Source organism: Physcomitrium patens, chromosome 16 (genome assembly GCF_059467195.1).
Source record: "Physcomitrium patens ecotype Gransden chromosome 16, ASM5946719v1, whole genome shotgun sequence".
Taxonomy (NCBI): Eukaryota; Viridiplantae; Streptophyta; class Bryopsida; order Funariales; family Funariaceae; genus Physcomitrium; species Physcomitrium patens.
The window spans coordinates 8,240,558-8,268,520 of record NC_143425.1 but is presented as its reverse complement, the minus strand read 5'-3'; the positions used below and the strand labels follow the sequence as shown (position 1 = coordinate 8,268,520).

General features: G+C 42.0%; 5 protein-coding genes and 1 pseudogene across 46 annotated transcripts; 2 read left to right on the top strand and 4 right to left on the bottom strand.

Annotated features, from left to right (window-relative positions):
* Nucleotides 1–279: 279 nt before the first annotated feature.
* LOC112293939 (DUF21 domain-containing protein At4g14240-like) lies at nt 280–4,730 on the bottom strand (annotated as a pseudogene). The gene is made up of 12 exons (XR_012219214.2): nt 3,914–4,730; nt 3,599–3,675; nt 3,366–3,449; nt 3,065–3,178; nt 2,755–2,841; nt 2,568–2,639; nt 2,384–2,451; nt 2,051–2,138; nt 1,821–1,894; nt 1,244–1,579; nt 1,014–1,092; nt 280–829 (listed from the first exon to the last, which is right to left on the bottom strand). The product of XR_012219214.2 is annotated as a DUF21 domain-containing protein At4g14240-like (transcript).
* A 2,024-nt stretch (nt 4,731–6,754) lies between these two features.
* On the top strand, nt 6,755–11,621 carry LOC112293906 (vacuolar fusion protein CCZ1 homolog B). The gene is made up of 12 exons (XM_024543874.3): nt 6,755–7,144; nt 7,486–7,625; nt 7,840–7,933; nt 8,091–8,274; nt 8,525–8,634; nt 8,760–8,858; nt 9,042–9,153; nt 9,346–9,713; nt 9,929–10,084; nt 10,193–10,422; nt 10,628–10,714; nt 11,132–11,621. The coding sequence occupies exons 1-11, from the start codon at nt 7,118–7,120 to the stop codon at nt 10,656–10,658; spliced, it is 1,551 nt and encodes a 516-aa protein (XP_024399642.1). The 5' UTR covers nt 6,755–7,117; the 3' UTR covers nt 10,659–10,714; nt 11,132–11,621.
* Nucleotides 11,622–12,810: 1,189 nt separating this feature from the next.
* Nucleotides 12,811–16,097, bottom strand: LOC141046328 (uncharacterized). Of its 36 annotated transcripts, none has more exons than XR_012219168.2 (5): nt 15,681–16,097; nt 14,597–14,672; nt 14,063–14,160; nt 13,349–13,723; nt 12,811–13,097 (listed from the first exon to the last, which is right to left on the bottom strand). XR_012219168.2 is itself a non-coding variant. In XM_073539477.2 (4 exons), the coding sequence occupies exons 1-4, from the start codon at nt 15,931–15,933 to the stop codon at nt 13,818–13,820; spliced, it is 432 nt and encodes a 143-aa protein (XP_073395578.1). In that variant the 5' UTR covers nt 15,934–16,097; the 3' UTR covers nt 13,127–13,817. The 36 variants fall into 36 exon arrangements, 11 of the variants coding, with proteins under 11 accessions (XP_073395578.1, XP_073395574.1, XP_073395575.1 ...); XR_016507056.1 differs by lacking the exon at nt 12,811–13,097 and adding an exon at nt 15,025–15,098 and having other exon boundaries at nt 13,127–13,822; nt 14,597–14,660; XR_012219187.2 differs by lacking the exon at nt 12,811–13,097 and adding an exon at nt 15,025–15,098 and having other exon boundaries at nt 13,127–13,822; nt 14,643–14,660.
* A 72-nt stretch (nt 16,098–16,169) lies between these two features.
* On the top strand, nt 16,170–21,216 carry LOC112293936 (trifunctional UDP-glucose 4,6-dehydratase/UDP-4-keto-6-deoxy-D-glucose 3,5-epimerase/UDP-4-keto-L-rhamnose-reductase RHM1). Of its 4 annotated transcripts, XM_090256902.1 has the most exons (4): nt 16,206–16,294; nt 16,387–16,440; nt 16,954–18,657; nt 18,891–21,216. In XM_090256902.1, the coding sequence occupies exons 2-4, from the start codon at nt 16,429–16,431 to the stop codon at nt 19,344–19,346; spliced, it is 2,172 nt and encodes a 723-aa protein (XP_090113028.1). In that variant the 5' UTR covers nt 16,206–16,294; nt 16,387–16,428; the 3' UTR covers nt 19,347–21,216. The 4 variants fall into 4 exon arrangements, with proteins under 4 accessions (XP_024399719.1, XP_090113028.1, XP_024399718.1 ...); XM_024543951.3 differs by lacking the exon at nt 16,387–16,440 and having other exon boundaries at nt 16,170–16,290; XM_024543950.3 differs by lacking the exon at nt 16,387–16,440 and having other exon boundaries at nt 16,241–16,382.
* On the bottom strand, nt 20,750–21,426 carry LOC112293938 (small ribosomal subunit protein eS12). The gene has a single exon (XM_024543954.3). The coding sequence runs from the start codon at nt 21,334–21,336 to the stop codon at nt 20,896–20,898; it is 441 nt and encodes a 146-aa protein (XP_024399722.1). The 5' UTR covers nt 21,337–21,426; the 3' UTR covers nt 20,750–20,895.
* A 969-nt stretch (nt 21,427–22,395) lies between these two features.
* Nucleotides 22,396–27,573, bottom strand: LOC112293937 (uncharacterized). 3 transcript variants are annotated; one of them, XM_073539472.2, is made up of 14 exons: nt 27,380–27,573; nt 26,925–26,980; nt 26,582–26,756; nt 26,078–26,179; nt 25,368–25,439; nt 25,082–25,198; nt 24,827–24,904; nt 24,603–24,662; nt 24,302–24,398; nt 24,090–24,168; nt 23,743–23,951; nt 23,329–23,474; nt 22,980–23,102; nt 22,396–22,752 (listed from the first exon to the last, which is right to left on the bottom strand). In XM_073539472.2, the coding sequence occupies exons 1-14, from the start codon at nt 27,497–27,499 to the stop codon at nt 22,597–22,599; spliced, it is 1,590 nt and encodes a 529-aa protein (XP_073395573.1). In that variant the 5' UTR covers nt 27,500–27,573; the 3' UTR covers nt 22,396–22,596. The 3 variants fall into 3 exon arrangements, with proteins under 3 accessions (XP_073395573.1, XP_024399720.1, XP_024399721.1); XM_024543952.3 differs by having other exon boundaries at nt 27,226–27,571; XM_024543953.3 differs by lacking the exon at nt 27,380–27,573 and adding an exon at nt 27,226–27,305 and having other exon boundaries at nt 26,930–26,980.
* Between the last annotated feature and the right edge of the window lie 390 nt (nt 27,574–27,963).

Below are 27,963 nucleotides of genomic sequence, written 5' to 3'. Positions count from 1 at the left end.
GGGGTCAGGGGGATAGATTTTTGTAATCAATGGGTTTAATGTGTGAACTCGACTGGAGCTGCAGACTCTGCTTTGCCTTTGCGCGCATGTTTGAGTGGAGGCATGAGCTAGAAATCTAATGCTGATAAGAGGCTTTGGTGTAATTGAATGGTATGAACCAGCACACTAAACGAATTGTGCATTTGGGAGTGTTCTGGCAGTGGAGATGGATGTTTAATACGGGAACACATGATTTGCTAGGGTTTGGGTTAAGACTGGATAAGAGCTTGAAACTGCAGCTGTGCGTAAGGAATATCTCGATGTAATCAGTATGGGGTAGGAATACAATCCGGCGGGGGTAACTTTAATGACTTCAATTGGTACACTATGATCGGGTTACGATCTTTGAGCCCCGCTTGCACAAACCTGATAGTATTAGTGCCATAAGAAACTGCTAGGCTTCTTTGATGGAGAATTTGCAAAGAGTCATTCGACCTGAAACCTGTAGTTGAATATTTTGAAAACTTGACTGTGAGTTTTCCTGACCATCTTACATGTGGAACTCACTGTATAACTACTAATCTCTTGATTAAAGTCGCAAGGGTCAATCGGATTGAGATCATGCAGAAGTGATAACAAGGTTTTGGCTGATGATCGGCCTGAAGTGATCACTGACTTGAAACCGATGAATTGCGACCGACGAGCGTTATTCGCGATCCAACAGTGGATCTGTCAAATCGTTGCTGCCACTCATACCAAGTCGATTCAAACGATTTTGTCTCATAGCCTCGTCCTCAACTTGCCGAACCTTTTTAATCGCATGATGGCCTTGTTTCGACATCCCCATTTTCTGCAAGCACAGTTCATCAATGTCACTCGTCAATCCTGTTTTTAGCTGCGGGGCAATCTGTAGGTCCCATAAATGATAGGAAAAAGGCTAGAAAGATCACGGGCATCGAAGTTATTGTATCAAAAAGAATGCCATTGCAATCTGTGCTGACTTAGACAGTAGTAACAAGACGGTAGAGCATTACCGGATTCTTGTAAGATGCAGCTCTGAGGAATAGTGTTCCTTTGTTCATTTGTGCTGCCGCAGCTGCTGCTACTTTTACCCTGCACACCATAATTGACCACGTAATAAGCACAAATGTTCTCAACCCTGATTCAGAGCACCGAACTATTACGATGCATCAGTCTTCCTCTAGGCTCCATAAAACTTATTACAGTGTCAAGCAGACAAGAGGGACTCAGAAAGCGTAGGCACCTGTTGGCGACGTCAACGAACTCATCTGTTTCATCCACAATCTCTTCTTGTAGAAGCTCTTCCATCACATCTTCAAGCGTGATGATCCCTATGACTTGTCCCACCTCGACGTCGTCATATTCAACTTCCTCCACCAGATCTTCTGGTGCGCCTTCATCGGATATACCCTTCTCGAGGTCTGCATCACGGTTAGCGTCCGCTTTCTGACTTTGCTTCGCTTTAATCTCGTCCGAACTCCTCTTCTTCTCTCCCTTAACTTTCGTTACTGCTGCCATGTGGCTGCTACCTTTCTGAAATTCATTCAGTATATCATATAGGGGCATGTCGCTGGGCACTCTGCAATCGACACCACTTATTGCGATTAGCTGAAAAATGAATTTCTTCAGCAGGTGGGATTATCATCGAAGTTTTAAAAATATGTATATTTCTACAGCTGCGATCAATATGTCTATCAGTAGTACATTGAGGTGCCATGGTGAGCGACAATTGATTCCCGTCACAAGCCTTATAGTTAACTCGCAATCCAGGTGAACTGAAGTAAACGAAAAATACACGTAAGTGGTTATCAAAAGATTACCTAGGCATCTTTCTTAATCTGACGTCTGTTAACGGAGTCTCAGCCTTAACATGTGCTGTCAAAAGGCTCTTCACCTGCAAAAATCTAAACTGTGAGGCTAAAAGAAATTCAACCTCAATCCCCTCTTCAACACAAGTCCAAATCAATAGCTTCAAAATCACGAGAAATCTATCAACTCGAAAGAAACCTAAACCCATACACTGATGTCAGCCCTAGGGTTGGCAGGTTACCAATAAAACACCAACAAGATTTCGTTTATCTCCCTCATAAACCGGAATCCGGCTGTGTCCTCAAGCAACAATTTTGTCAATCACCTCCCTGACTCTCAGCAGCCACAGAGACAGAGAATCAATAGTCACTTGACCAGTATAACATTCAAGAGCATGGAAAACAAAACAAAACAAAAAAAAAAAAAAAAAAAAAAAAAAAAACGATAAAACGAAAAAAAAACAAAAACTGACACTTCACCACATGAGGCTTAACCTTCATTATAGATCTGTGCACGATCTGAGAGAGATACTTGTGCGAAATCAAAGCGCAAAATTAGTCCGGAGGAGACATACCCGCTTAGCTTTGTATGAACGTCTAGGGAGAAGGTTGACTCCAAAGGGGTCATGGAATCCAGCGCAGTCTGATGTAAACAAGGCAAACACCTTGTTTAAAAACATGGATACCGTTTCATTTGAAACAACAATAAGGTCCGTGTCATAACTTTCCTACTTGTGAACTTGTTTGTCGTTTCCTTACCTTCTCCGTGAGGTCCAAAGCCCCCCGAATGATAGTCGTTTCATCATGTGTAAGCTCTCCTCCTTTTCCAGCCTGCCAAATCCAAGAGAGTTCAACAAGAATCAACAGAAACTCCTCCGGCAGCAGTCTAATGAGCCAATGCACTGAGCGAACAGTTTTGAAGAACGAATTCTGGTTACAATAATACCTCTTTTCCATGAATGCTGACTAGTGCCTTGAGCTGCGCCCTCCTGAACAGTGCCGAATCATTGTGCCCTAATATATGGTCTAGTATCTGCATTCGTAACGAATGATCAGACAGTGGTCTTCACTCTCGAATCTGAGTTCGAAGAACGTACAACTGCATATTCTTCACATTTTTCTTACTAAAATCAACATTCAGCATCATGTGGGAAAGCAAGTTGAAGGAACTCGGCTTTAAGATTGTTTTGTTTTGTTTTGTTTTGTTTTGGTTCACTTTTTTTCTTTTTTTCTTTTTTGTGATGAAGCAGGCTTACTTTTCCAACAGGATAGGAGATGGGCCAGCACAGGAGCATGAGGATTTTGACCAACCAGATTAAGCTGGCACCGATCGAAAGCCCGTGCCTAGAACATACTGCTTGAGGTATCACCTGACAACGGAACCATAAACCTTCAATCTGACATAGATTTCAGCTATAATCAAGATATTATTAAAAATTCAAAATAAATGACTGTAAACAGAAAATGACACGATTCATCTTTGTCATTAACTGTATATTCTCCAGATTTCGAGGAGGTATTTTCTTTGCAGTTTGGGAGATATGAAGGATCATTTACCTCCCCAAAAGCGAGCACAAAAGTGACGGACAACACAACTGCCACAAACTCGTTAAACATGTAATTCAAAAAAATAGGAAGCGCCTGCATCACCCAACGCAATAACAAATAGCGAAAATCAGCAGCTGTTAGAGCACATGGATGAATTGAAGACCATGTGAAAAATATATATATATATATATACACATAAAGGCGCTTGCCATGCTTGTTAAAGAACTGAGATGGGCTCTTACTTCCATAGCAACTGCATTACATAGAAGCAGTGTCACGAGGAGCTGATGCTGCTGTTGAACCACGGGCAGGATCTTGGCTGTAACGCATCACAAACGTAGCGTTACTAAATCCTGAAGGGATCAGCGGCAGAGCAAAATCATCCCGATTGTTAGCTTCAGCAATCACGTGATTAACTTCGTCAACTAGTGGTCTAACATTCCTCTTGGAGCATGCTTGGGTAGAGTTGGATGTGCGGTGACAATGTTAGAGGTAGGCAGGGAATGGGAGATGAGTTCCTCAGAATGAATCAGCAGCAGGGAATACACTATACTCACTAGCCTGATTCTTCTCCTTCTCAGTGCCGCTCTGCTGCAGTACTTCCAAGTCGACCAATCCTAGTGACATGAGGCCTAGCGTGAGGCCCGACATGATGCCAGCAAATAAAATCAGCACAACCGAAATGCCAAAGGATATCCACCACTCTGGCCCCATAAAGCTGAAACGCGCGCCGACTGGCGATGATGGTCGGAGGGAAGACCCCACTCCGATCACGCCCAGCATCCACATCGTTAACCCCATCTTTCGCTTCTGATCACCACTTCTCCGCTACCTAGACCACTCCCCCTCACTACCAACATAAAACTTTATATCCTCCACAAATCTTCGCAGGGCGGAGCATCAAGAGTCACACTACGAATACAATTCCTCCCCGTTCGAGTCTCCCTCTCCGTCCCTACACTAGAGCCGCATTCACATGTGTGTCGGCAGCAGCAGCAGCAGCAGCAAGCTCTCCACCGTCCAAGCTACCTGCGGACGTCTCTGGAGCTCAAATTCTGCACCTACACCCAAAACTCAGCATTGATTCGTCGAAACAAGCCAACAGATCTTACAAAGCGAGATCAACCCTCACCTGGAAAAGTTACGGCGTGCACGATTCTAAAAGCATGTCACCGAATATCAAAATCTGGACGTCTCAGTGTGTTTCGGTGCACTCAATACAGATCACCGAAAGGCCGCCTTTTCATTCAACATCGGGCAGTATCGCGACACATTGAATTCGATCCAGTTGCGGAATTGAAGTCTAGAATCGGCATCATCGGGATCCGCATTACCCACTTTCGATGCTTGCCTGGCACCAAATGAACGAAAACTTTATCACGAGAACAGGCAGACGCGGAACAATGTGCCACCTGGTAGGAATGGGTCGGTCACGCACCCCCGTTTCTGATATCTCCACTGTGCTGACACGTGTCTATATACGTGGACAAAGGGGCGAATGAGAGTCTGTCCCGTGGTACGCGGTATCAGGTACTCATCTTTGGCCGCGGGGTTCTCGAATCCGGATCTCGTAACGTCACCGTGATGCACGTCATTCCGTCGGCAAGTATATTCGAAATGAAGGATTTTTTTTTTTTTTTTTTTTTTGTATTTTGGCATTAAATATTTATGTACAGTATGTGATTGCATTTGAGCAAGCTTATATTTAATTTTTAAAAGAGCTCCTCTTTATTGAAAGAATATTTAGACAATAATATCTTGTACAGAGTAAAACCAATGTTGGGTTTTATTCTCATAGCTTATGAGAGATTGATAGTATGTTTTTTGTTTTTGTCTTTGTCATTGTCATTTTTTACTGCTACTCCTGCTATTTTTATTCTTATTTTTCAAAATTTACCATTGATGTAGACAATTGCAGTGTCCTAAAAAAAGAAAAAGAAAACGTATTCAAAGAATTGAAAGAGTAAATGAAACATATTGTAAACCAGTTTTTATAAATTAGAACTCACAGAAATACATATATATATATATATATATATATACATTTTAGTTATATGTAATTTTTTAGATTGCATTTATATATCTAAGTAGCATTTAAGTAATTATTTTTGTTTTAAGTCATCAGAATTTTCCAAAAATGTATCTTAGAAAATGTGTATTAAAATTTAGAATATCATGATTCAAAATCTAACCTTTTGTTTAGGAAACTTTGTACCAAAACGTCCAAAGTTAGTATAACAATGACATTGCTCATGTTCATTTATTGGGAATGATAGTTTCCTTTGGTGTTTTCTTTATCTTTAACTTTTCTAAAGAATACATTTTATATTTCAAATTACTTCAGTATAAAACAATATGAAGTAATCATCATTGCTTCTTATCTTTATTGGCCTAAGTCTTATCTCCTTTTTGTAAAACTTGTGATTAAAAAAATGTTGTATAAAGTTTTCTTTTATTATGAGCTACTTGGCTGCCCCTTACAGGCTCCATATGGGGCAGCCAGGTAGCCCCATGCCTCATTGCTATGGACCGCAAGGCAGAGTAGTCAATATATGCAAGACCAGATGCTATTTGGCTGTTCCACATGGGTCCCATAGCAAGGATGAACCCAACCTCACTAAGACATTTGTTCGGCATGTTGGCAGCCAAATGCCCAAATGGTGCAAATGGTGCAAGCATTGGTACTATTGGTGGCCATGCTCTTAGAAGTTTTGGATACCATTCCATGGTTTTTTTTAACCCTTTGATTTTTCATATCATCTTCAAAAGAATACAAACAACCATCGGTAAAAGTAACACATGTGCAACATACATTACAATAAATCAATTAAGATTTAAACCAAAATAAAACACCACAATCATGCAAAAAGAATGAATTCATTAAAGAATAAATTTATTATATAAGCTGAAATCTGTGCTTTTGAAAGATATGAAAAAGTTGTTTACAGATAATAAACTGGTCTTTCTAGAGGTCTTTCTATTGGTTAATGATTTCTTTGATTTCAACCAATGAAAAGGCTTGTTTATGTGTTTGTCTTGTAACTAAGCTTCCTTGTTATATAGATTCATTCTGCATAAATAAATGGTTCCCCAAATGCCTTTATCACCAATATTTTTGAAATGATTTACACTTCTTTTTTTTTTCTTCTTTTTCTGGTAAATATAAATGCTACAATGCAAAATATCATCATTCTTCAACTCTGGGACCTCACGAAGCATTGTAGGAACTCATGAAAGACAGACAACACTTTGCAATTCAGAGCATTTCCCTTCTGCAGAGTGCGGGCTGGGAGGTCCCATACCACCTCAGCAAAAGGAGGTGGGGAATTCGTCTAGCTGGCGATCCACATCACGGGTGGATGAAGTAGGCTCCCGCCCACCCGTCCAACTATCCCGCCCATCCGCCCGCTCTGCTCTGCTCTGCTCCGCACAATTAGGGTTTCTCATACTCTTCGTGTCACGGTGTCGTGTCCGATCGAGCTCTCCTCGCCATAGCCATCGCTTGGATCCCACCGACGAGTCGCTGGTTTGCAATCTCCTGCGAAATTTTCCTGTTTTCCCTGTCATGACCCTGCTGAATGATATGTTCGTGTAGAGGCGCGTGAAATCAGGCGATGATTTTGAGGTCTTTCGGCAATTGGGAGATGCAATGATATGATTTTGGCGTGGTTCGTCGGGTTCCGTGGCTGGAGGTCCGTCTCGAGCGTGAGGAACAGGACGACAAGACGGGCGCTGCGGCGAGTTGCTGCGGTTCTGCGACCATGGGAGCGTGGGCGGAGTCTGTGCAGGTCGGTGAAGCTGTTCAGTTTTGGTGGGTTTTGAGTGCATTGGGGAAGAGTGATCGGGTGTCTGAGTGAGGTTGGAAAATGGAGGCCTGGTTAGAGAGTGGTCGAGAATGAACCTGAGATTGTTTCATTGGATGTTGAATTTGGGAGAGGTTGTGGAGTTTTTAGGACTTGACCTATGCTGAGTGTGCTCATTCTGGGCAGGATGACGCGCTTACCTTCGAATGGCGAGATGTGTTGACTATTTGATAGTGCTTATCCAGCACTTAGTCGATCCGGGATTAGGAATGGGGATGATTTTTAAGTTTCGTAGAATAATTTGTGAATTTTTTTGTTTGATGTAGGTTTGTGTCTTTGATATGCGACGAGGGCAACAAGAAGGCCACGAGCTTGACAAAATTCTCTTCTTTTACCCGGTGGACTGTCCCCTCTCTTCGCAACTCTCTGTCGTGGGGCTCAGTGAAGGTCTGATCACTTTCACAAGGTACTCATCAGTTGTTACCACGACCGCGCATATTCGATTTCTGAGATGATTAGTGTTATTCTCACTAGGACTGCTTCAGCTCTTTCCATGAGCATTTCTGAAGCATTTTTAAAATTTATTTTTACCTTATATTTTTAATTTTATGAGCGTCATGGTTGTAAGTGCGGGACTTGATGCATCAGAAATTGAGTATCTATGTTCTGTTTTGTGGCAGGATATTCTCGCCTGATAAACCTTGCCAGTTGATGCAAGCAGAGGGGCACTGTCATGTATTCTTTAATTGTGAACCCGACATATGGATGGTTATGGTGAGGGCCCAGCCGAACTCTGCTATAGAGTTGCTGATGTAGTTGTGAAAGTATTGTTATCTTAAGTTTCTTCAACCTCTGAGTTGCATGTCTCTTTTAGAATTGTAGTATGGCATTATATTTAGAGAAATTAATTATGTGAATCACTTGCCGACAGGTCATCGAGAAGAGCAAAGAAGGGGAAGAGGAGGTCAGATTCACAGCTTTAGAAGAGATGTTGAAGGAAGCTCATGACCTATTTGTCATGTTTTTTGGCTCCATCCGGGATTTGTTACAGAATCATCCCCTCGGAGATTTAGCTCGCAGCAGTTTGCATGCGTTCTTCCCTGATTACCTTGCAGGCATGATTCACTCATTCTTCCTGGAAGTTTTCTGTACGAAATTTTGTGTGAATTGTGAATTGGTGTTTGGAATTGTTTTTTAAGGAACTCCCAAACGGATTACGTCCATCGAAGTTTATTGTCGCCAATTTCAAGTAGCGAAAATGTAGCGACCTTTGCATTTGGATCATTGATTTGGTTTGTAACCAATGAAAAGCAGCTGTTACTTCGTGTGATTTTGTTACACTCGTCGCTGCACATTGGAATGCAGAATTTGTGGTAGGATCGAAGTTACGACTCCCATCAATATCAGAAGGTCTGACTGAGCGGGGCATGGTGGAGCCAGTTAATCTTGACCGCGACACCCTTCTTCAGGCACAGGTACAGACGTTCTTTAAGTATTTCGTATAAAATGGTCGGTAGGTTCTTTCTGTATGCTGTTATCTATTTCGTGTGTTGTATATGGCTTTAGGAACAGACAATTGATTGGTCTTGTGGTGCGGAAGTCTTTGGTAGGGCTCTTGGAGTCGTGGTTTGGAGGTGGAACCGTACGTCACACTCTGGTGCTATTTCACAATTATCTCGTTTTGAGCACGTTATCTGCGGTATGACTGCCTAAACCTATTCACATGGGGCCTAGTACTTCATAGCACTCAGTTAAATATATTTCCAGATGTTGAGTTGAATTATGCCATACTTCTTTACATGAGGATCAAGCTCTCATGTGCTTCTTGCAATTTGACTGGATGCCAACTTTAGCTTATTCATTGTTTTCCTGGATGTAATAGGAGGATACCGCAAGACTGTATAGCTATGCATCACTCCGATTGACACCTGCTGCAATCTCACTATCAAAACGCAAAAGTCAAGCTCCCAGCTTATCTGCGATATCTGCTACTGGTATGAACGAACTTTAGGATCTTACGTTTTAAGCCTCTTTAGCTCTCTCAGATGTTATTGTAACTAACTTTGGGTTCAGATGTGACCTGTCATGTCGGAATATGTTGTGAAGCTGTAAGGAAATGCATTGTTTAAGAGCTCATCGTCGATAGTCATGGAGAGTGACTACATGTTGGATGGTCGTGCTAGCAGGTCAATATACGTTTCGGAATTTGCTCAATAATGGAACATCAGCTTCTTCTCAGACACCTGCAAGTGAAGAAGAGGTTTCTTCTCTTTTGCAGCGAGATTCAAAGAAGGTTTCACGGCCTATGAAACCTGATGGCTGGTGGAAAGAAGGTGACAATTTTCTGGATACCGATTCTTGGGGTTCTGAAAATAAAGGTGCTATTCGCAGTGAGGCGTCTCATCCTACCATTTGGCTAAAACGCACCAAGGAGGAAATGCGATTGTGTGTTTATCAACTTCGGACAGTTACGCTAATCATGTTGGTTCCAACCTGCTCTTCTGTCAATGGCTTGGACGGATTTGCGCTATTAAGAGGACAGCTGCTTGAGAAGGTAGGTATCTTGTTATCTATGTCGACCTGTTTAGCGGCTTTCTCCAGTTTGGAATTGAGCGACAGCTCATGAACTTGACGTAGTTCTCGGTTATTTTGTGAGGGAAGTTCAAAGTTTTCATTGTTAATCAAGATTAGAGAACATTATGCTTGTTAAATACTGTCTTTGAAAGCATAGCCGAATGACCCGTGTCACTCGTCTCTTTCTTCACTCAGGGGGCTCAGGAGGTACAGAAACTTGAAGAAAGGATATCAAAAGAGTGGAAAGGAATAAATGCATCTCATGTTCCAGGATATCGGTATCTTTGCTGTGATCGCATCAACAAGACCGTCAAGGCATCCCCTCCTAGCAAAGTGGCTACACTCTCCAAGGTGTCTTATTCTACTGTAATCGTGAACGCCCAGACTATTTTGTAAAATTTCTGTGGCTGCTCTTTATTAAAACTTATTCATTTATGCTTAACTCAATGTGCATTGCAGGAGTCACTAGCAGCACTTAACGTCGTCCGGGCAGACGTTGACCTGGTAAAAGGAAGGCTGGAGGGTGAGAAATCTGGGCACGATCCAGACCTTGAAATTTGTGTTCGAACAAAGCAGAATGCTTGGTTGGTTGTACGAGCTAGAGGCGGCCAGGAATTATACACCGTGCAAGAGCGTGCTGGTGATACTTTGTTGCTAGCTTCCGATGCGGTTGAAAAACTCAATAAGAGGTAAGGCTTCTTGGTTACTTGCCCTGTTGCTTTTTATGTTATAACAGGAAGAGGTCTTTGCTAATTTAGTTTGTAAATTTTAGGAGAAAGTATTGTCACAATTCGATTTTTACTTGTAGTGGTTCCATATGTGAATTAAACTTGTTCCAGTTGTTGCTGTTTTTTACTTGCTGTTCTGAGTCATTGATGTGTGTAATGTATCCAGGCATTTCAATGGACACTTCTCTTCTGATTAAGTCTATCGTCAACACGTTGGAAGTGACAACTATCATTATTATGCAAACATCTCAAGGTAGTAGCTATTGGCTTCCGTCTAATAATCAATTTGTACAGACAGTTGCAGTTTGGATAAGGGAAAATTGTATGCCTGAAGCTGAAAGGTTTTTTTTCTTTAATTTGGGAGTGTGCGCCAAACTACTTTCCCTTGGCTAGCCAACAATTTCGAAGTAAACTTATTCGAGAGTAGTCACACATGAGAATGTGCATATATTTTAACATATATGTCGGAGTCTTCAGGAGAGATCGTTTGAGGAAACCACTAAATTGAGATCTAGATTTTGATCTTAAACCGTTCGCATTGTGGAGATCTATGTCTCAACTTTGCTTAAGGCATAACATGTGAACCTGCGTGCTACTCATGAACAAACGTCGCATGGCATCTTCGTATTAACTCACATGAGATACGAACTTGTTTTTGTGTATGGTGCAGGAGGTCTAGTCAACTGTTTTTGTGAGGAATTCTCAAGGTTTCTTCATGGATCCTATGTCACCACAAAGAAAAAATAGGGAAGAAGAGCTATGCTGACGCGGACTTGAGTGAGCTCGTTTGCCATCAATTTTGTGCTTACAGAGGCTACGGTTGAGCTCGCTTCAATCCTGATTCTAAAAACAGTTAATCGCAAAAGGGTTTTGTTGTATTGGCAAGAGTCCGGATAAACTAGGATTATGCGTCCCAAGCCTCTGGAAATTTAACATCTGATCTTTTCCGGCCAATGACATCTTTGCAAATGTATAGGTAGTGAATTGCATATTACAGAAAATTGTAAGAGTATGCTTTTATTGCTGGTATATTTGCACTTTAGAACAGTTATGTGCAATTGTCCATGGCCTTGGCCAAAGTCTCAGCATTATGCAAATCTTGTTCTTTGCACAAATCCAACGAAGACTAAATCAAGCCTTCAACTTGGGCTTTCTATTGATTTAGAAGGGTGCTTAGTCTTTGCAAGTGTATCATGACAATGGAGATTACATCCACAACATATTAAGTGCAAGCAATGCTACCCACTTAGAAAGAAGAGAGATACATGCAAGTAGCTTCTGTGTGAGATACTCCTAGATCATCGCTCGACCTTGCCACAAAAATTCATTCAATTTTTTCATACACAACTATCACATGTCCATGAATTTTGAATATGTACAACCTATCTTTCCAATGAGATTGTATTGCCAATAAAGATAAGAGATAATGTTTGTCAAGATGTTGACAAATTAGTTATCATATAGCTTGACATACTTGGCTTGAACCACAAGGTCAAGTTGATGTAGAGCACACTACATCTACACAACCCCATCACTAAAAGCCTCAACCATTCTTGATATGATACCAAAAATCGACCTAGTCATTGTTTGCTCACCATCTATGTTAATTCTAATCAGTTATGTTATCCATTTTGAAGCAATGACATCCAAAAGTTTTGCATATGTAGTGAAGATTACTTTGGCTATTTTGTGATCAAAAAGCAAAATGGTAAGAAGATGGAGGTTGTGCAACTTCAATTGATGCTTAAATTGGACTCAAAAGTGAAGGTAAGAGGTGCCTTGCTTTGAATTAATGTCAAGAGTATGCAAAAATGTCCATTGCATGTAGATGATCTTAGTGATATTTTTTAAGCTCACAACACAAATCACCCTCACAAAACAAAACTACATGATTGAAAATATTTTTACATTCATTGTTCACTTTTGCTTATGCCTTGAAAGATCAACATCTCAGTAGTCGAGCTTCTCACAGAACAAGCATCACATTCATAGAACTTGGTCAAAATTCTCATCTTTTGGATTCGATACGAGGCTAAACTTCATTTCTACAAAGGATTTTTAGGAGGGTCTACAACTCCTTCACCATAGTGAATTTGACATGAATACCTTGACGTAACTATTGTGACTACATATCAATATTCTTCTACATGGATTGCTTCATAGGGCATTTCTTCCAACCATGCAAAGAAATATCATTAGGGCCTTATTTTAGGGCATCTTGATAAGCTTGTTTTAGAGAAATTAGGATTTTTTTGGAAAAATCCCATATTTAAAGAGGCTTGTTCATCACACATTTGGAGATCAATGTTTTGTCCTCACTTCAACTCTTATTCAATAGTAGGGAAGTGATTTGCAACTCTTAAAAGTCTTGTAAGGAACTATTTGATTTATGGTGATTAGGTTCACATTGTATCAATTTGTTGCCAAAGTGATTGAGTTTGGGTTGGTTTCTTGACTTTGAAACATAAGATTTAGGTTTCTAGGTTGAAGATGAGATGGAAATTCTTTGTGCAAGTATGACCTACAGATCTGTTTGCTATTGACATTTTTCCAAAATTATCATCAATTTCTTTGATATTCCAGTATTGGCAATCCCATTATCTTCAGGAACTCTGTTGGTTGTTGTTTAGCCGGCTCTGAATTTGTATAGACACAAGTTAGTTGTCATTGCCTGAGTTTCATAGGACATTATTTATTTTTATTTTACTTTTCTTGGATTTTTTTAGTGCAGTGTGTACAATGCACATTGCTAAAGGGTAATGCAGCTATTGAGTTCTTCAGCAACAGAGCCAGTACAGGTATGTGTTTTCACAAGATTAAGACCTTGTTGCCATGAGTGTACTTGTGTACCTTCTGGGATTATGTACATGATTCATATCCTAAGTACCTAAATATTATGCAGAAGAATTTAGACGCCCGTTGGATGTAGACCCCTGGAGTGTTATCTGTCTACTGAGCTGTTGCACTGATGTAGCCTGGATGGGGTGCCATCCAGTGTGGGCTCCTTGAAGTAGGGCAATGGATTCTTGCTGGTCCCTGCATGGGATTGATGCCCACATGTGGTACCTCCTTGTGTGTGTCATAAATTCCTCCATGATGAGTGAGAGAGAGATCCCCTTTATTCACTCTATAAAAGAGTGGTACAACAACCACTGAAGTCTGAAGTTGTAGAGTTTTTCATGAAATGAGGACATCCTTTTGGTGGTAGTGGACACAAGCCTCATTTCTATGCATGATTTGATGGGATCTGATCCTGTAACTGCTAAAATGATCAATTGGAACTCTATGTGGATGTTTCTCCATACTTGACCTCAGTGAGAAGAAGACCCACAGCTTAGCTGTTCTGAATTTCCCATTTAAGCTGCATGCACTCATAGTTGTGGACCCAGCTGTAGTTTCTTTTTCTTTTTCTTTTTGAGTCAGAAGAGAGCATGAATTCAGAGAAATAATTCTGCCAATTCAGTTTAACTTACTTCACATTCCTATGCTTTTATGACTCCCCCTCCCCATACACACACTTACACCTCACAGTCCCATTACAAATGAGAATATTCTATTTAAAAACTTTAAAAAATATTAACTACTGGCTCTTGTGACTTACATGCTTGTGGGATGATGTCCTTAGGATGAACAGTTCCAAGTCTGATTTTGTCTGCATTTGAAAAAGCTTCAACAATTTGGCCCCCCCCCCATGTAAACCTATGAAGTGAACAAAATGAAAGGGGGATTGAGGATGATGATGGTGATGGAATTGTTATTATTATTATTATTATTATTTTATTTCATACAAAAAACAAAACATGCTTGTTTCTGTTGTGCATGTGTGCCTGTTTTGAGGTACTCTACTGTCTAGATACAAAATTTGGGGTCAAACTTCAGGTCTTTCAAGACCTTGCTTCTAATATTGTGGCATTGTTGGATTCCTCTGAATAGTCTAACCACTTTTTTAGAATATTTATCAATAGACTAATAGTTTTAAGACATTATCATGCTTGGTATTATGATTCACAGCATAATTTTACAACAAACGTGATCTGATTTTACTAATATGTTTTTGTACAGAAATCTATTATAACTTTTACCAAATTGTATTATTATGCTTTAAAAATATTAACATATATTACATATTACATACTTTGAATGTTTTCTTTGATTCAAAAAGCAGTCACTCATAATTCTACCTGCAATGTAAAAGCCACCTGTTTTTTGAACTGCATCCCATTAAGCCTCTCTTCATTATGTTGTAAAATTTCACAAATGAATTATATGTGGAGTCCACTCCCATATTAAAGGAGAGAACATTCTATTGCAAAACATTGGTTAAATTATCCCATCACCATGTTAACCTAAATCTTCCATTACTCATTGTATTTAAAATTTATGTTGCATTTAAACAAATAAATAAAACACTATTTTTTAAGATTTGATTATGTGAGACATTTAATTAAATATATGAATAGAAACTTAAAGTTGCATATTGTATGAGTATTCAAACATATACAATATGGAAAGCATGAAGAAAAGCACAACTTATATGTTTATAGTTGAATTGTTGTTGGAAACCTGGGAGTAAGTCTAAATGTTCGATAAATTCTCAAAGTCTGTTTATAAACTACAGTTTTTTTCTTCCACAATGTCTAACAAATATTAGTGTTTTATAAGTCAAACTTACATATTACACAATGTTATAATTAATTGCGAGAATTGAAGCAATGTTAATATGCACTGATGTTTCTGGAATAAGTTCAAAGTTTTGAATAATTTTAGAAAAGGTGCAAAACTAAACCAAAAGATATTGTGTAACTTCCTTGGAGTTAGTGTTGGTAAAATAGACTGCAAATCATTAGGTCAAACTGGGTCAAATTATAAGCAGTTTTTCAGAATATCTGATTAGAATATTTTGAAATCTAAAAAACAAATGGTGGGAGTCATCAAATGGAATATCAAAATTTTAATGTTGTTAATTCAGTTACTATCTTGTTATTATACAAACATGAAAAGTAAGTAGTACCATGTTTTCTAGAGGTAAAACTTCAATTGAAATGCTTCAATATCATATCTTGTGTCTTTTGTCATGGAAGTCATTAGATGTGATTGCATAATTACAAATTAATTTTATTATAATTTTTTTTTATGTATGTGAGTGCATTGTGCATACATGTATACATTCTACAGATTATTAGTAGATAGTAATCACAATTTGTATTATCCTCACTCACAAAATTTCATTAATTTATTCCACAGGTGTTGCAAAAAAGTAGGTAAAAAGGGCATCGAGGAGCCAGCTATGGCAAAGCAGGTCGAACCCAACAGAAATCCAACACCTTTTAGTCTGCCCGAAAAAGGAAGTAGGAACCGGAAACAAAGGCACAAAGGCAAAAGTAGGAAGGCGGCGTTCCCGGGAGAGGATCCAGTTCGCAAGGAGGTTCCCAAGTGGGGAACACGCCGCGGAGGGTGATATACACGGCGCATGGCGTCTGGTTCCTCCTCCACCCCCGCGTCTCTGTAGCTCCGTTGCCAGCGAGATCATCGCCGTGGCCACTGATCACACCGTGATGCGATCAGTGCAGTGAAAACCCACGCGTAGATTTAACGTAACTTCCATCTACTCATCTCCCCCCGCATGCCAGCCAAAACCCAACAAAAAAATAAAACAGAAACAAAAAAAAGCAAAAAAAGCAAAAAAAGCAGAAAACGAAACTGATACAAAGTTGGCCCGTCTTCTGCGTATTCGTCAGTTTCGCCTACTGGTCATTTCCTCCTCCTCCTCCTCGCTCTCTTCATCAGGCAGTGACGCAGAAGAAGAAAGGAGTGAGCGGCTGAGTTTCGGTACCTGACACTCTACCTCAGCTAGTTTCGATCTTGCTGCTGCTGCTGCTGCGACTCACTCTGGTTGTTCTGTACCTTGATGTGACTGACAGGTACGCGAGGTGGTTGTGTAAAGGCTTTCAATTGTGGGTCGTGCGTATGATAGATCTGGTGAGAATGCGTGTGAGTGTTGTTGTTGGTCGTCGCTACGGGTGGTCGGTGTGGATGTTGGGTGATGTTTGGTTTTTCGTTGGGGCGTTTTGGTGGTTTTTGTGAGCTTTTTGGGTAGGTGGAGTTGCGGTTATGGTGTGTTGTTGGAGGGGGGGGAGGGGTTGATTTGGGTGTGACTTGTTGGTGGTGGAGTGCGGAGGGGAGTGGGATCGAGATGCAGATCTGACAAGCTTTGATAAGAGTTCCAACGGTTTTTCTTCTGAGAGTGTGTCCTTTACGGATGAAAGTGAAAGTTTGATGAAGTTCTCTACGCCGATCTGGAAAAAAGATAAAACAATTTGGAAATCTGTTACAGTATTTTTTTTTCGGTTCGAATGCTGCTATGCTGAGGTTTTGTTTTTGACGAGGATGCTTCTAGCAAAGTGTGCTTGTTTTGTTTTTGTGGGGATTATATATATGCGATTTGGGGAGGATATTTTCTGATCGTGTTGAAGCGGATTGGTTATTTTTCAGAGTGGAGCTATTTCTCTGCATTTCGGGGTAAGTCCTGCAGAGGCTATATCAGTGCTGTCCAAAATGGGAAACCCAGGAAAGGTCGATGCCTATGTCCCGAAGAACATCCTCATCACCGGTGCCGCGGGGTTTATCGCCTCCCACGTTGCCAATCGGCTGATCCGAAACTACCCGCAATACAAGATCGTTGTGCTGGACAAGCTGGATTACTGCTCGAATCTGAAGAACCTCTTTCCCTCCAAGGCCTCAAAGAACTTTAAGTTCGTCAAGGGCGATATCGGCAGCGCGGATCTGGTTAACTACCTTCTCATCACGGAAGGTATTGACACTATCATGCACTTCGCTGCACAAACCCACGTCGACAACTCTTTCGGAAATAGCTTCGAGTTCACGAAGAACAACATCTATGGTACTCACGTTCTCCTCGAGGCCTGCAAGGTTACCGGCCAGATCAAGCGCTTCATTCACGTTAGCACTGACGAGGTTTACGGGGAAACCGAGGCAGAGGCTATCGTAGGGAACCATGAGGCGTCTCAGCTGCTGCCCACCAACCCCTACTCAGCCACGAAGGCTGGCGCAGAGATGTTGGTGATGGCCTACGGGCGCTCTTATGGCTTGCCATGTATCACCACCCGCGGTAACAACGTATATGGACCCAACCAGTTCCCCGAGAAATTGATCCCGAAGTTCATCTTGCTGGCAATGCAGGGGAAGCCACTGCCGATCCACGGCGACGGATCCAACGTCCGGAGCTACCTGTACTGCGAGGATGTGGCTGAGGCCTTCGAATGCGTACTGCACAAGGGAGTCATTGGGAATGTGTACAATATTGGCACGAAGAAAGAGCGACGCGTGATCGATGTAGCGAAGGACATCTGCGGGCTTTTCAACTTGGACTATAAGAAGTCGATCAAGATGGTCGACAACCGGCCGTTCAACGATCAGCGCTACTTCCTGGACGATAAGAAGCTGATCGAGCTCGGGTGGCAGGAGAGGACAAGCTGGGTCGATGGTCTGCAGAAGACTAAGGATTGGTACATGAGCCACCCCGATTGGTGGGGCGACGTGTCTGGCGCTTTGGTGCCGCACCCGCGGGCGCTGACAATGCCTGGAGTGGAGAAGCTCGCTGAGATGCAGAGAGGTGAGGCTATTATCACTCTGGAGGAAGACAGTGCACCCTCTGCTAAGGAAAATGGGGCGGCTCTATCGAAGGACGGGAAGGAACAAGGAGTGGTCGACGAGATCGTATCGAAGTCATCCCCGGCCAACAACGGAGTGAAGAATTCGGATCTGAAGTTTTTGATCTACGGGCGGACGGGATGGCTCGGTGGGCTTCTCGGGAAGATGTGCGAAAAGCAGGGTATTGCGTATGAGTACGGGTCCGGGCGCCTGGAGAACAGATGCTCCTTGGAGGCTGACATAGCCGCGGTGAAGCCGACCCATGTGTTTAACGCGGCGGGTGTCACCGGGCGGCCGAATGTGGATTGGTGTGAGAGCCACAAGGTGGAGACAATCCGTGCGAATGTGGTGGGTACGTTAACGCTGGCAGACGTGTGCAAGCAGAACAATTTGGTGTTGATAAACTACGCGACTGGTTGCATCTTTGAGTACGATGAGAAGCACCCGCAGGGCAGCGGGATCGGATTCAAGGAAGAGGACACACCTAACTTCGCGGGGTCGTATTACTCGAAAACGAAGGCAATGGTGAGTTCGGTGGTAGCCATGGTCTAATGGGTTTTGATCTGCTGTGCCAATTCGTTTGGTTAAAAGAAGCTATTTCCACCTTGGGTCCTACAGTATGTCTTGTGGAACGTATGAACCGAGGCAAAATTGCACTCTCTAGCGGACCCTTCTGGGGAATTTGTCGGGACTGAAATATTATTGTCGTTTGAGGCGGGATTGTATCAAGATTCTGTGCGATTTGGGTGCCTGTTCAGGTTGAGGATCTGTTGAATGAGTTCGACAATGTGTGCACATTGCGGGTGCGGATGCCAATCTCCTCCGACCTGCAGAACCCACGGAACTTCATCTCAAAGATCGTAAGATACCAGAAGATTGTGAATATCCCCAACAGTATGACCATCTTGGATGAGCTGCTGCCGATCTCGCTGGAGATGGCCAAGCGCAATTTGACAGGTATCTGGAACTTCACGAACCCAGGAGTAGTGAGCCACAACGAGATCATGGAGATGTACAAGGAATACATCGACCCCGAGCTCTCATGGGTTAACTTCACTCTCGAGGAGCAAGCCAAAGTGATCGTCGCTGCCAGGAGCAACAACGAGATGGACGCGTCCAAATTGTCGAGGGAGTTTCCGGAGGTGCTCGGCATCAAGGAGTCTTTAAAGAAGTTTGTCTTCGAGCCCAACAGGAAGACCCCTGTGAGCAAGTAGATGGCAGCAACAGCATTAGGAACAGGACTTATCATTAATTTTTTCCCTGATTCTCATGTCTAGAAGCAGGCATGCGACTCGTGGTGAACGTCGAGGTCGCTCACTCATTCGGTGACCATTGTCGAATATGTAGGTAGCAAACAACGACTTAGCCTATAATTCTCCTGTAATACAAAACCTGTTCTTAATTAATTGTCACTTCGTAGTGGTAGAACAATTTTGTTTGAGTAGGCGATTTCTTGAAAATCACTTTTTTGTCAGTAAAGGCCTATTTTGAGCATTCCAATCGCGGCCTTCAATCTCGGAGTGTCTTCATGAACCTTTCAATTAACGTGTCATCGTAGTAGTTGCAGAATGCCAGGTTTTCTTTCAGTGGAAATGTGAGTTACTGTTCAGCGGAGGCTGAGCACACAAACACAGATGTGTCACTAATGATTAGTATATCATTGTTGGGACAGATCAAAAACTGTCATATCTGGACGAGATGCAGGGGATGGATTCAGTTGGAAAGAGACGAGGAATTCAGTGGAACTCCATGTCCCAACCGAGCATCTCCTCCTGAACATCCAAAATAGAGGATTCGGCATCTTAGTGCAGGTTTTTCGCTGCACATGGGCTTATTGAATTAGAGAGGAACTTCCCCATCGTATATTCCCGGGACCTCTTCCAGGGTGGTGCACATGGAGGTTTGCCTTTCTAAGCAACTGGAGAAGTGGGAGCAGGATTCCTCGGAGGCGAAGCTCACAGATGTACATGTGGACAGCAAACAGGTGAATTTCTGCATCTTGTTTTCATGCTTGTGCTCTTCATTTACTCTTCACGCTTCGATTCCCATTCTGCTCGCATGGATTTAACAAAAGTTTACTCTTTTCTTTTTTCTTTTTTTCTTTTTTTCTTGATAGAAATGGTGTCTGATAGCTGCGTACAGGAAGGAGACCTTCGATCCGAATGGGTTTTTTGTCCAGGTTTCTTTGTTGAAGATTAACAAAACAACACAAAACGAAGTTATTGTGAGGCAGTGTGTTCTATCTGTGGGTAATTCCTGAAGGGTTGGAATTATTGCAAATTAATGAGTATTAAACATTGTATGAAATGAAAGTAATTTGTTAGGTTATATCAAACACGTAAATATTTGATTGTGCACCACCAGAATACGTATCTTCACATCAATAGAGTTAGCACACGATGACACACAAACCTTAAGTTGTGTCAACGCTACCACACATTTGTAGAGATACAGAGTGTACGATTGCGGCCGGGTCTAACAAATTACTTCGGTAAGTGGATGTGGACAAAATGTAAGTCGTCAGAGAATCCTTGGCACACAAACACATGATGGTGCTAGTAGTGACGCAAGGACACAAACAAACAAGAAATGATCCATGTTTACGTGATACTTAGAGTCGACGAGTAATAAGTAAGTTTCTTAAATCAGTGAAGTTCGATAACCATTGTTTCAGAGTGCAACTGCGCAGGCTCACCAGCTACAACGCCCGTGCGGGCAACTAAAACTCGCAACCCTACGCAAACCATCCAGAAGCAGCCATGTCTACTGACTCTTGACGTACTCCCTCACGATATTAAGTCCCTCGGTTTCTTCACCGTAATCCTTCACCACTACGCAGGAGCATCCAACAACCTTGCGAGCCTTTCCCTCGGAGTCGATCTTGCAGAGACCAGCCCATTCACCGAGCTTCTTGGCGCTGGGGACAGAGATAAGGTTCACGTTGTGCTCCTGGCACAAAGCCTGCACAAGCTTGGTGTAGTCAGGCTGGTTGCAGTCCTCGGCGAGCACGCACAGCTGAGCGGCGTGCTTCTCGATGGCCTTGGCGCTTTCGTGAAGACCCTTGGCGAGGCCGTCGTGAGCGAGCGCCTTCTTCAAAACGATCTGCAACCCTGTGAGGATGTCCATGGGCTCCCCGAGCGCGGGCTCTGCGGCGGCCGTCGCCTCAGCTGGGGCGTCGGCCATCACCTCCTCATTGTCAGCCATAGCGAAGCAGAGATCGACAAACGAGTCAAAAAGTTGGGGTTAGGGTTAGGCGCTGGGTGGCGCAGCCTCTCTTCTCCTCAAGGCTGATGCTGTGCGAAAGAGAACAAATTGTTTCATTTCCGGCCAATTTATGTCGAGAAAAAATATCGGGCTGGGCTGGGCCGGGTGCCACCCGCGCCGCCCATCAAAGCGGAGCTGGGTCGGCCATCGTATCCCATACGGAACTACCGCAGAGACGTATACATACGCTTCTCACTATATGTGGTAAAATAAAGGACAGGGTAACTTTTCCACACCTCTTAGAGGAAAGTGATTAAGCGACTGTAAATATTCCGATATTTACCTTAAGCTTCACCATTTCTCCTCTTTTCGTCTTATTTCCGTTTCTCTTATTATCTTACCTTTTCTTTTTCTTTTTCTTTCTCCACTATGTTGCAATTTGTTTTTATAATTTGTTTTATTCCATGAACTAGAATTCTGCTTAAGTACGTCGTGATTGCATGTTAATAACTGCAATACATGGTTTATCAATATTATAAACATTACAAGCTGCATTAATTCAGAGGAAGGTTGAGTAACTTCTGTTCTGTTTAATTGCTAAGCATACAAAGTTGTCTACAATGGAAAATTATATAAGTTAATATAAAACTTGGCGTTTTTGTGGGTTGTGGAATTATCATCTTTCAAAACTGGATTACATCAACAACAATTTAATTAAAAGAAAAATGAAAACTTTTACATCTATAATATATGAATTAAATCTAAATTCAACACCATTCAGTATATTCAGTGGAAAAAAATCATCAGAAAAAAAAAACTAAGAATATAATATCAATTATTATCGAAGAATTTATTTCGTGAAAAAATGACGAAATAACAGAAGCTCAGATGTTTCATTGGTTAGAATTGACAACTATAAGCAATCATGTCTATACTCATTAATGCAGACTTTTGTGTTGGTGATAATCAAGGTGGCTTAAAAAATTAACTGGTCCAAAGAAAAAAAGACCAACAAAGAGTTACAATTCACTTTAAGCTAACACGTGCATGATTTACAAATTGTAAGGTAAATTCTCAATCAATCGCCAGTTTCTTAGAAGGGGAGAGAATTATCGTCATATTTTGTTACAGGAAGTCATGCTTTCATGACAAAAAATAAAATAAACTGAAACAAAACAACACCATGTTTGCAGCAGCTAACTTGCCTACAGCTCTAACAACAACCCAATCTTTTAATGAATTAATAATATAAGACCCTACTTAGCTATTCTTCAACTTACAACTTTGGTTCATAAGTAAGTCCGAAAGCAACGTCCAAACTGTAGACTTGTTTGGAAACTGCCCATGTATTTCCTCCGTGCTCCAGCCAGATTTCGAAGATTCAACGACCCTCCATCTTCTGCTTCCACGTTGAATCTGCGAATGAATAAAAGAGAAGCAAACTATCAGTATTCAGCTGCTACATACATATCAACTCAGATAGTCCAAGAGCAGTTAAGAGCACTCAGGTGCTATCAGTCATAGCAACGATGAGACCCTCCCCCTAAGGCTCCACTAACATTCAACGAGAGCAATTAACACTGCAGACTTCTCAGTATGGAGAGATGCAGATGATAAGGAGAATCTCAGCACTGTCATTGTACCTGACAAATGTTTCCATTGCCCAACCAATACTGCACCCCCGCCCAGTCGATGTGCTGAAACACGTGGGAGTAAACAGCTGACACTGGGTACAAGAAGTTGCCCACTATTCCAGCTACAAAGACCTGAATTGCCAACAAATAATCAGTTACAGGCTGGCTCAATCGTCTCACAGATGATAACAGCGATTAAGGTGTGAAAATTGTGATATAACGGTTCCATGAACCACTCGAATTCAAAAAAACCAAAAAAAGAGAGCCAAAATTACAGTTATTCCAAATCAATCAAGACGAGTCACAGGTGAGCCAGCGAAACAAGAGGAGAGGAGAGGAGAGGAGAGGGGAGGTAAACCTTGACATAATTGTAAGAACTGATCGAGACTGGATCCTTCCCAGGTGACAATGCATTGATTAAATCGATCACCACTGTTGACAAGTGACGCATAGACGACAATTCAATCAAGGTCGCTGTTGCTATACACCCTGTCAACCACAGACCTGCGAAGACCATAGTCCATCAGCGCGAGAATCACTAAACCTCAAGAACAGAAAACACGATTCAAAATAGTAGTGATATGTCATGCAGTAATTCTGGTGGATAACAAATGCGTGCCACGAACACAATCGTCATTCAATTAATGCTATACTTGGGTCCATTTCCATCGAATTGAAAATGAAATAGTCGTCATTGAGCCTAAATTGGTTTGGATATTGGAACCACTAACGCAAGTATAATTTGCAATTTCACTGAGTTCACAAAAATCACCCGTAGTCCACGAAGAGTAAAGTTCTGCGGAAGCTCCCATCAACATCCGCATCGCCACCAGAAGATGAACACACGAGGTGAGATATGGAAATACAAAGCTCCAAGAAGCCCAACAATGCAAAAAGAACAATCCGCGGTTCATCCAGTAATTATACGTTGTATTGTACGTTTCCAGTACAATTGTTTGTTTCTGCAAATAATTCCAGTACCTGCAAGAAAAGCATAAGGGGTAAGTTTCGACACGTAAGAAGTCTAACTGCAAGAAACCACAATGCTCACCATTACTTTCAGCCAAAAACTGCTCACTAATATTCAAGCAAATGCTCGAGGCAACATAAGAATAATACCTGGAAAAACTCAAATCCTTAGCAAGAGGATGGAAAAAAATAGCTCTTTCTGGTGAGCTGATAACGCGCTGATTTGCTCCTATCAGGTAAAATGACAATCATAAATCCATTGGACAACCTTTATAAAATTAGAACATCAACTTCACGCCTTCCTAGCATCATAAATGAGGTAGTTTTAAAATTGTGGATGTCAGAGAATAAGTAACACTAACCAGCAACTGCAGCTAGGGTCATATCATCTGAATATCCACCTTCCCGTAGGCCTGTGACCATACCATATCGGTCGGTCCTGAAGTCTTCTGCATGCATCTACAATTCCGACTTTCATTTAAATGCTACATCAGTGAGTTCTCATTTGGTAGGACAAGTTTTATATCTACGTCGAGTTGAAGCCAGAGCAAAGCATGTGCTCAGGGTACTTACTTCTAAAAACATCATCAATACGCCTGAAGGAACTGAGAAATGGGGAAGCGATGAACAGGAAATTGTTTTATGCAAAGTAGTAAGACTAACCATCATGCAGCCACCCCAGAGGAAGAAAGTCCGACCAAAACCAAATCCTATAGAACAGGGCTGGTACAATCAACAGAAAACCGGTAAGTACAAATCATCCACAAACCATCCAGCAAGAATGGCTATGAAGTTGATGCAGGCAATTAGCCGATTAGTTGTATACTTCAAGCATTAGAAAAGAGCACAAGAAGATTGCAAGGAAAAAGAAAGCAAAAAGTGGATACCAGGTGGTACTCATAAATGCAGTAGCTGCTAATACTACCCGAAGGCAAGTCGAAAGGATATCCTGTCAACACAAAAATCTGCAGAATCCATAAGGGAATGATTCATAAACTAAATCAGCTGCAAGGTCTAGCTAATGTACGAAAACAAGATCTCGAGACAACAAACTCGGGATCTACATCGGGGGAAGGGCAAGCCAAAACGTTGCATGCTTCACTGGACGGAGCGTCATGAAGAGACTACAACATAGCATATACCTCAGGGTGCTCGATCATGTGAGCTACAAGGGCACCGATGCTCCCCGGACAGAGTTGCACATCATCGTCCAGAAAGAGTACATACTTGCTGTCCTTGTGCATGGCATCCACGCCTGCCTATCAGAAAACCAGAATGTAAGAGAGAGATGTATCGACTCTTCGAAGTTTACACCGAGGCTTTGCGTCAACCGGCGTATTTCGCAGAGCATCAACTCTAGTCTAATCACAGCGATTGTAGATTCAGAGGCAAAGCAATTAGAAACGTATAAATTTGTAGTTAGAATACCAGCTGGTTATGTATTTTTTGGCTGCACGTTGTAGAGTAACCAGCAACTAGTAATTTTGCATCCACTTCACCCTGACAAAAGACCACATTGCCTCGTCAAAACAAAGATTTATGTTCAGAAAAGCATTGCAAATCAACATCTATATATTATTACTTGACAGTGAATGGCAGGTAGGGCTGCACTAAATTCTCTAGTACCGATAAGTTTATCACAAGACGATATTCCAGTCTCATAGACAGTGTCTATCCTTGATAATGTGTTCGTGAAAACCTTCTCATGAGCAGCTCCAGCCATCTCATTCCCTATTTCCTCGTTTGGCTTATTTATCCCCCTTGCTAGAACATCCACATACATCACTTCATATTTTGTCATCCACTCACATCCTGAGCTGAACAAGTATGAAGCAGTAAACGCGATATATACATTTCCGAACTCGAGCCATCTCCATAAGACATCTATATAAATTTTGTTGTGAAACCGCATTAGATTAGTTGAAGGCAGAAGTTTCAAAGGTGGCCTTTGCTCTTGGGAGCTTCGCACACCAGCTCGCTTTTTACAATCTTATCAAGTTCGCGGTGTTCCTTCAAAGGTGTGGTGCCGATGCTAAGAAAGAGGCGCTACCCAAAAGTGTTGGTTTTGAAACCGTTCAGTTATGATGTAGCTGTTAGCAAGAAATAATAAAGAAATGTGAATGGGTGCATAAGCAAACCTTCAGATCACGCATCAGCTGCAAGATCACCTCACATGCTGGGTCCTCCTTGCTCTCCACCACGAAGAGGAATTCTAAAGGTCCTCCATACATGGACAATACCTACATCCAAAAAATCTTCAATATCAAACCACATTTGCAATTGGAGAAGTAATCCCTTTCTCAAGCCCATTTGCTTGATAACGCCTATGTTGACCTGAGTATCCTCCCTTAGGCATTCCGCGACTTACATTTCTCCACCAATGGCAATAAAGTATAAATATAATGTTTGAATTAAGTAAAGGTGATGAGATTTGCCATGAAGAGGAGTAAAAAATTAAAAAAATCATCCCAACGTAACAAGACCAGCAAAACATCGTTCATCGCCCTGTGGTACAAAATCAGGTGCTTCCAGAATGGTGTTAAAATCTACTCATTCTTGGTTTGCTAGACTGGCCGAGACCACAGGATTGGACAATGAGGTCATAAAATAAGGGTGCGGATCCTAGCAAAAATAACCAATACCTGACTACGCCAATTGCTGAGATTATGTTCCCCGAATCCTTTCAAAGGCATCACCACCGACACCCGCAGGAGCTTCGCTTGAGCTGAGTGCTCCAAGTCGTCCACATTGGGGTACAGGAATGCCAGGGCGTTCCCCGCTGCTTCGGCCGCGCGTATCCGATGCAGCTCCCGAGCCCTGATCAATGTCGACAAAGAGCTTAGCAACACCCCCTCCTCCGCAAACAAGCTTCACGCGTTATCCCAAAGCTTGAAAACGGGGGAATAACATAAAACAGCAATCCTTCAGAAGGGGAAAAAAAAGAAAAAAATAAAAAAATAAAAAATGGCAGAGGCAGAGGAAAACCTTACTACTGAATTATAAGCCCAACCAGCGGCGAGCACCAAATAGACCAAACATCCCTGCAGGAACAAACACAAACACATACACAAACCCACACCCGACCATTTCAGATCCGCCACTCCTTCATCATCTCTCCACTACCCGATCCCAAACCCTGATTATCCATTCCACAAACCCCACTCCCAAGTACCTTAAACCCCCACGATCACTGCCAAAAAACGACAATATCGGTACAGAGATTCAGGAAGAAAGAAAGTAAACCCACAAACAAAAATCACACACACTCACACAATCACACACTTACCTTAAGCTGGAGGAAAATGGAGACGGGATGGCAGAACACTAAGCTGGCCCATGCAAGCCATGCATCCATGGCCTCCACAAACGCCATCTCTCTCCAGTGCGTCAGTCAATCAATCAATATGTGTCTCTCTGAGGGGTTTAGGGTTTCTTCTCACCGCATCTCCTCCGTGATCTGCTCGGGCACATTGTTGCTGCAGGAGTGGTTGGGTGGCGGTATGAAACCCGTCCGATTCGCTCCACACGCACTGAAACGGACCCGTCTCATCATCATCCATTGTTCGCGGCACACTTTGATGAGCAGTTTTAATTTTAATTACGCGGGGGCGCAGCAGCAGTAGCAACTTAGTGCACATTCTTCGCCATTTTCCAGGCGATGTCAGAAGAATTTTTTCTCATCTAACGCTCCCATCGCCGCAACCCTCGCAACACTACTCCGAGCCCCACCATCACTCGCTGGGTGTATCTCTATTCGTATGTATACGAATACATTTCCCGTATTATTGTTATATTATATGAGTGTTTCTACTCATCGATACGTCTTCCAATACATCCGTGGTTTATGTAAATTAGTGTGGATGTTTATACATTTCCTTATTACTATGTTTACTGCATGTTTTATGGATATTGGTGGTTTAATATGTTTAGTTGCTGATATGTGTAGCAATGTATATCCTTAACCTTAAAGATCTTCATTGGGATTAAGTAATTTTAAGAAATTACATTGCATAGTAGTAGAGCC

Bases quoted from the DNA above. Each gene is read 5' to 3' on its own strand.
- LOC112293936 (XM_090256902.1), top strand. The intron at 18,658-18,890 runs GTGAGTTCGGTG...GTGCCTGTTCAG, and splicing joins ACTCGAAAACGAAGGCAATG to GTTGAGGATCTGTTGAATGA.
- LOC112293906 (XM_024543874.3), top strand. From the start codon at position 7,118: ATGGGAGCGTGGGCGGAGTCTGTGCAG. The intron at 9,154-9,345 runs GTATGAACGAAC...TCGTGCTAGCAG, and splicing joins ATCTGCGATATCTGCTACTG to GTCAATATACGTTTCGGAAT. The intron at 9,714-9,928 runs GTAGGTATCTTG...TTCTTCACTCAG, and splicing joins GAGGACAGCTGCTTGAGAAG to GGGGCTCAGGAGGTACAGAA.
- LOC112293938 (XM_024543954.3), bottom strand. From the start codon at position 21,336: ATGGCTGACAATGAGGAGGTGATGGCCGACGCCCCAGCTGAGGCGACG.
- LOC112293937 (XM_073539472.2), bottom strand. From the start codon at position 27,499: ATGGATGATGATGAGACGGGTCCGTTTCAGTGCGTGTGGAGCGAATCG. The intron at 26,757-26,924 runs GTTTTCCTCTGC...GACATTGATCAG, and splicing joins GCTTATAATTCAGTAGTAAG to GGCTCGGGAGCTGCATCGGA. The intron at 24,169-24,301 runs GTTAGTGTTACT...TTTACCTGATAG, and splicing joins GACCCTAGCTGCAGTTGCTG to GAGCAAATCAGCGCGTTATC.
- LOC141046328 (XM_073539473.2), bottom strand. From the start codon at position 15,933: ATGCGCCGTGTATATCACCCTCCGCGGCGTGTTCCCCACTTGGGAACC. The intron at 14,161-14,596 runs GTATGTAATATG...TTCACTTCATAG, and splicing joins AATCAAAGAAAACATTCAAA to GTTTACATGGGGGGGGGGCC. The intron at 13,724-14,062 runs GTAAGTCACAAG...TGATCATTTTAG, and splicing joins GGACATCATCCCACAAGCAT to CAGTTACAGGATCAGATCCC.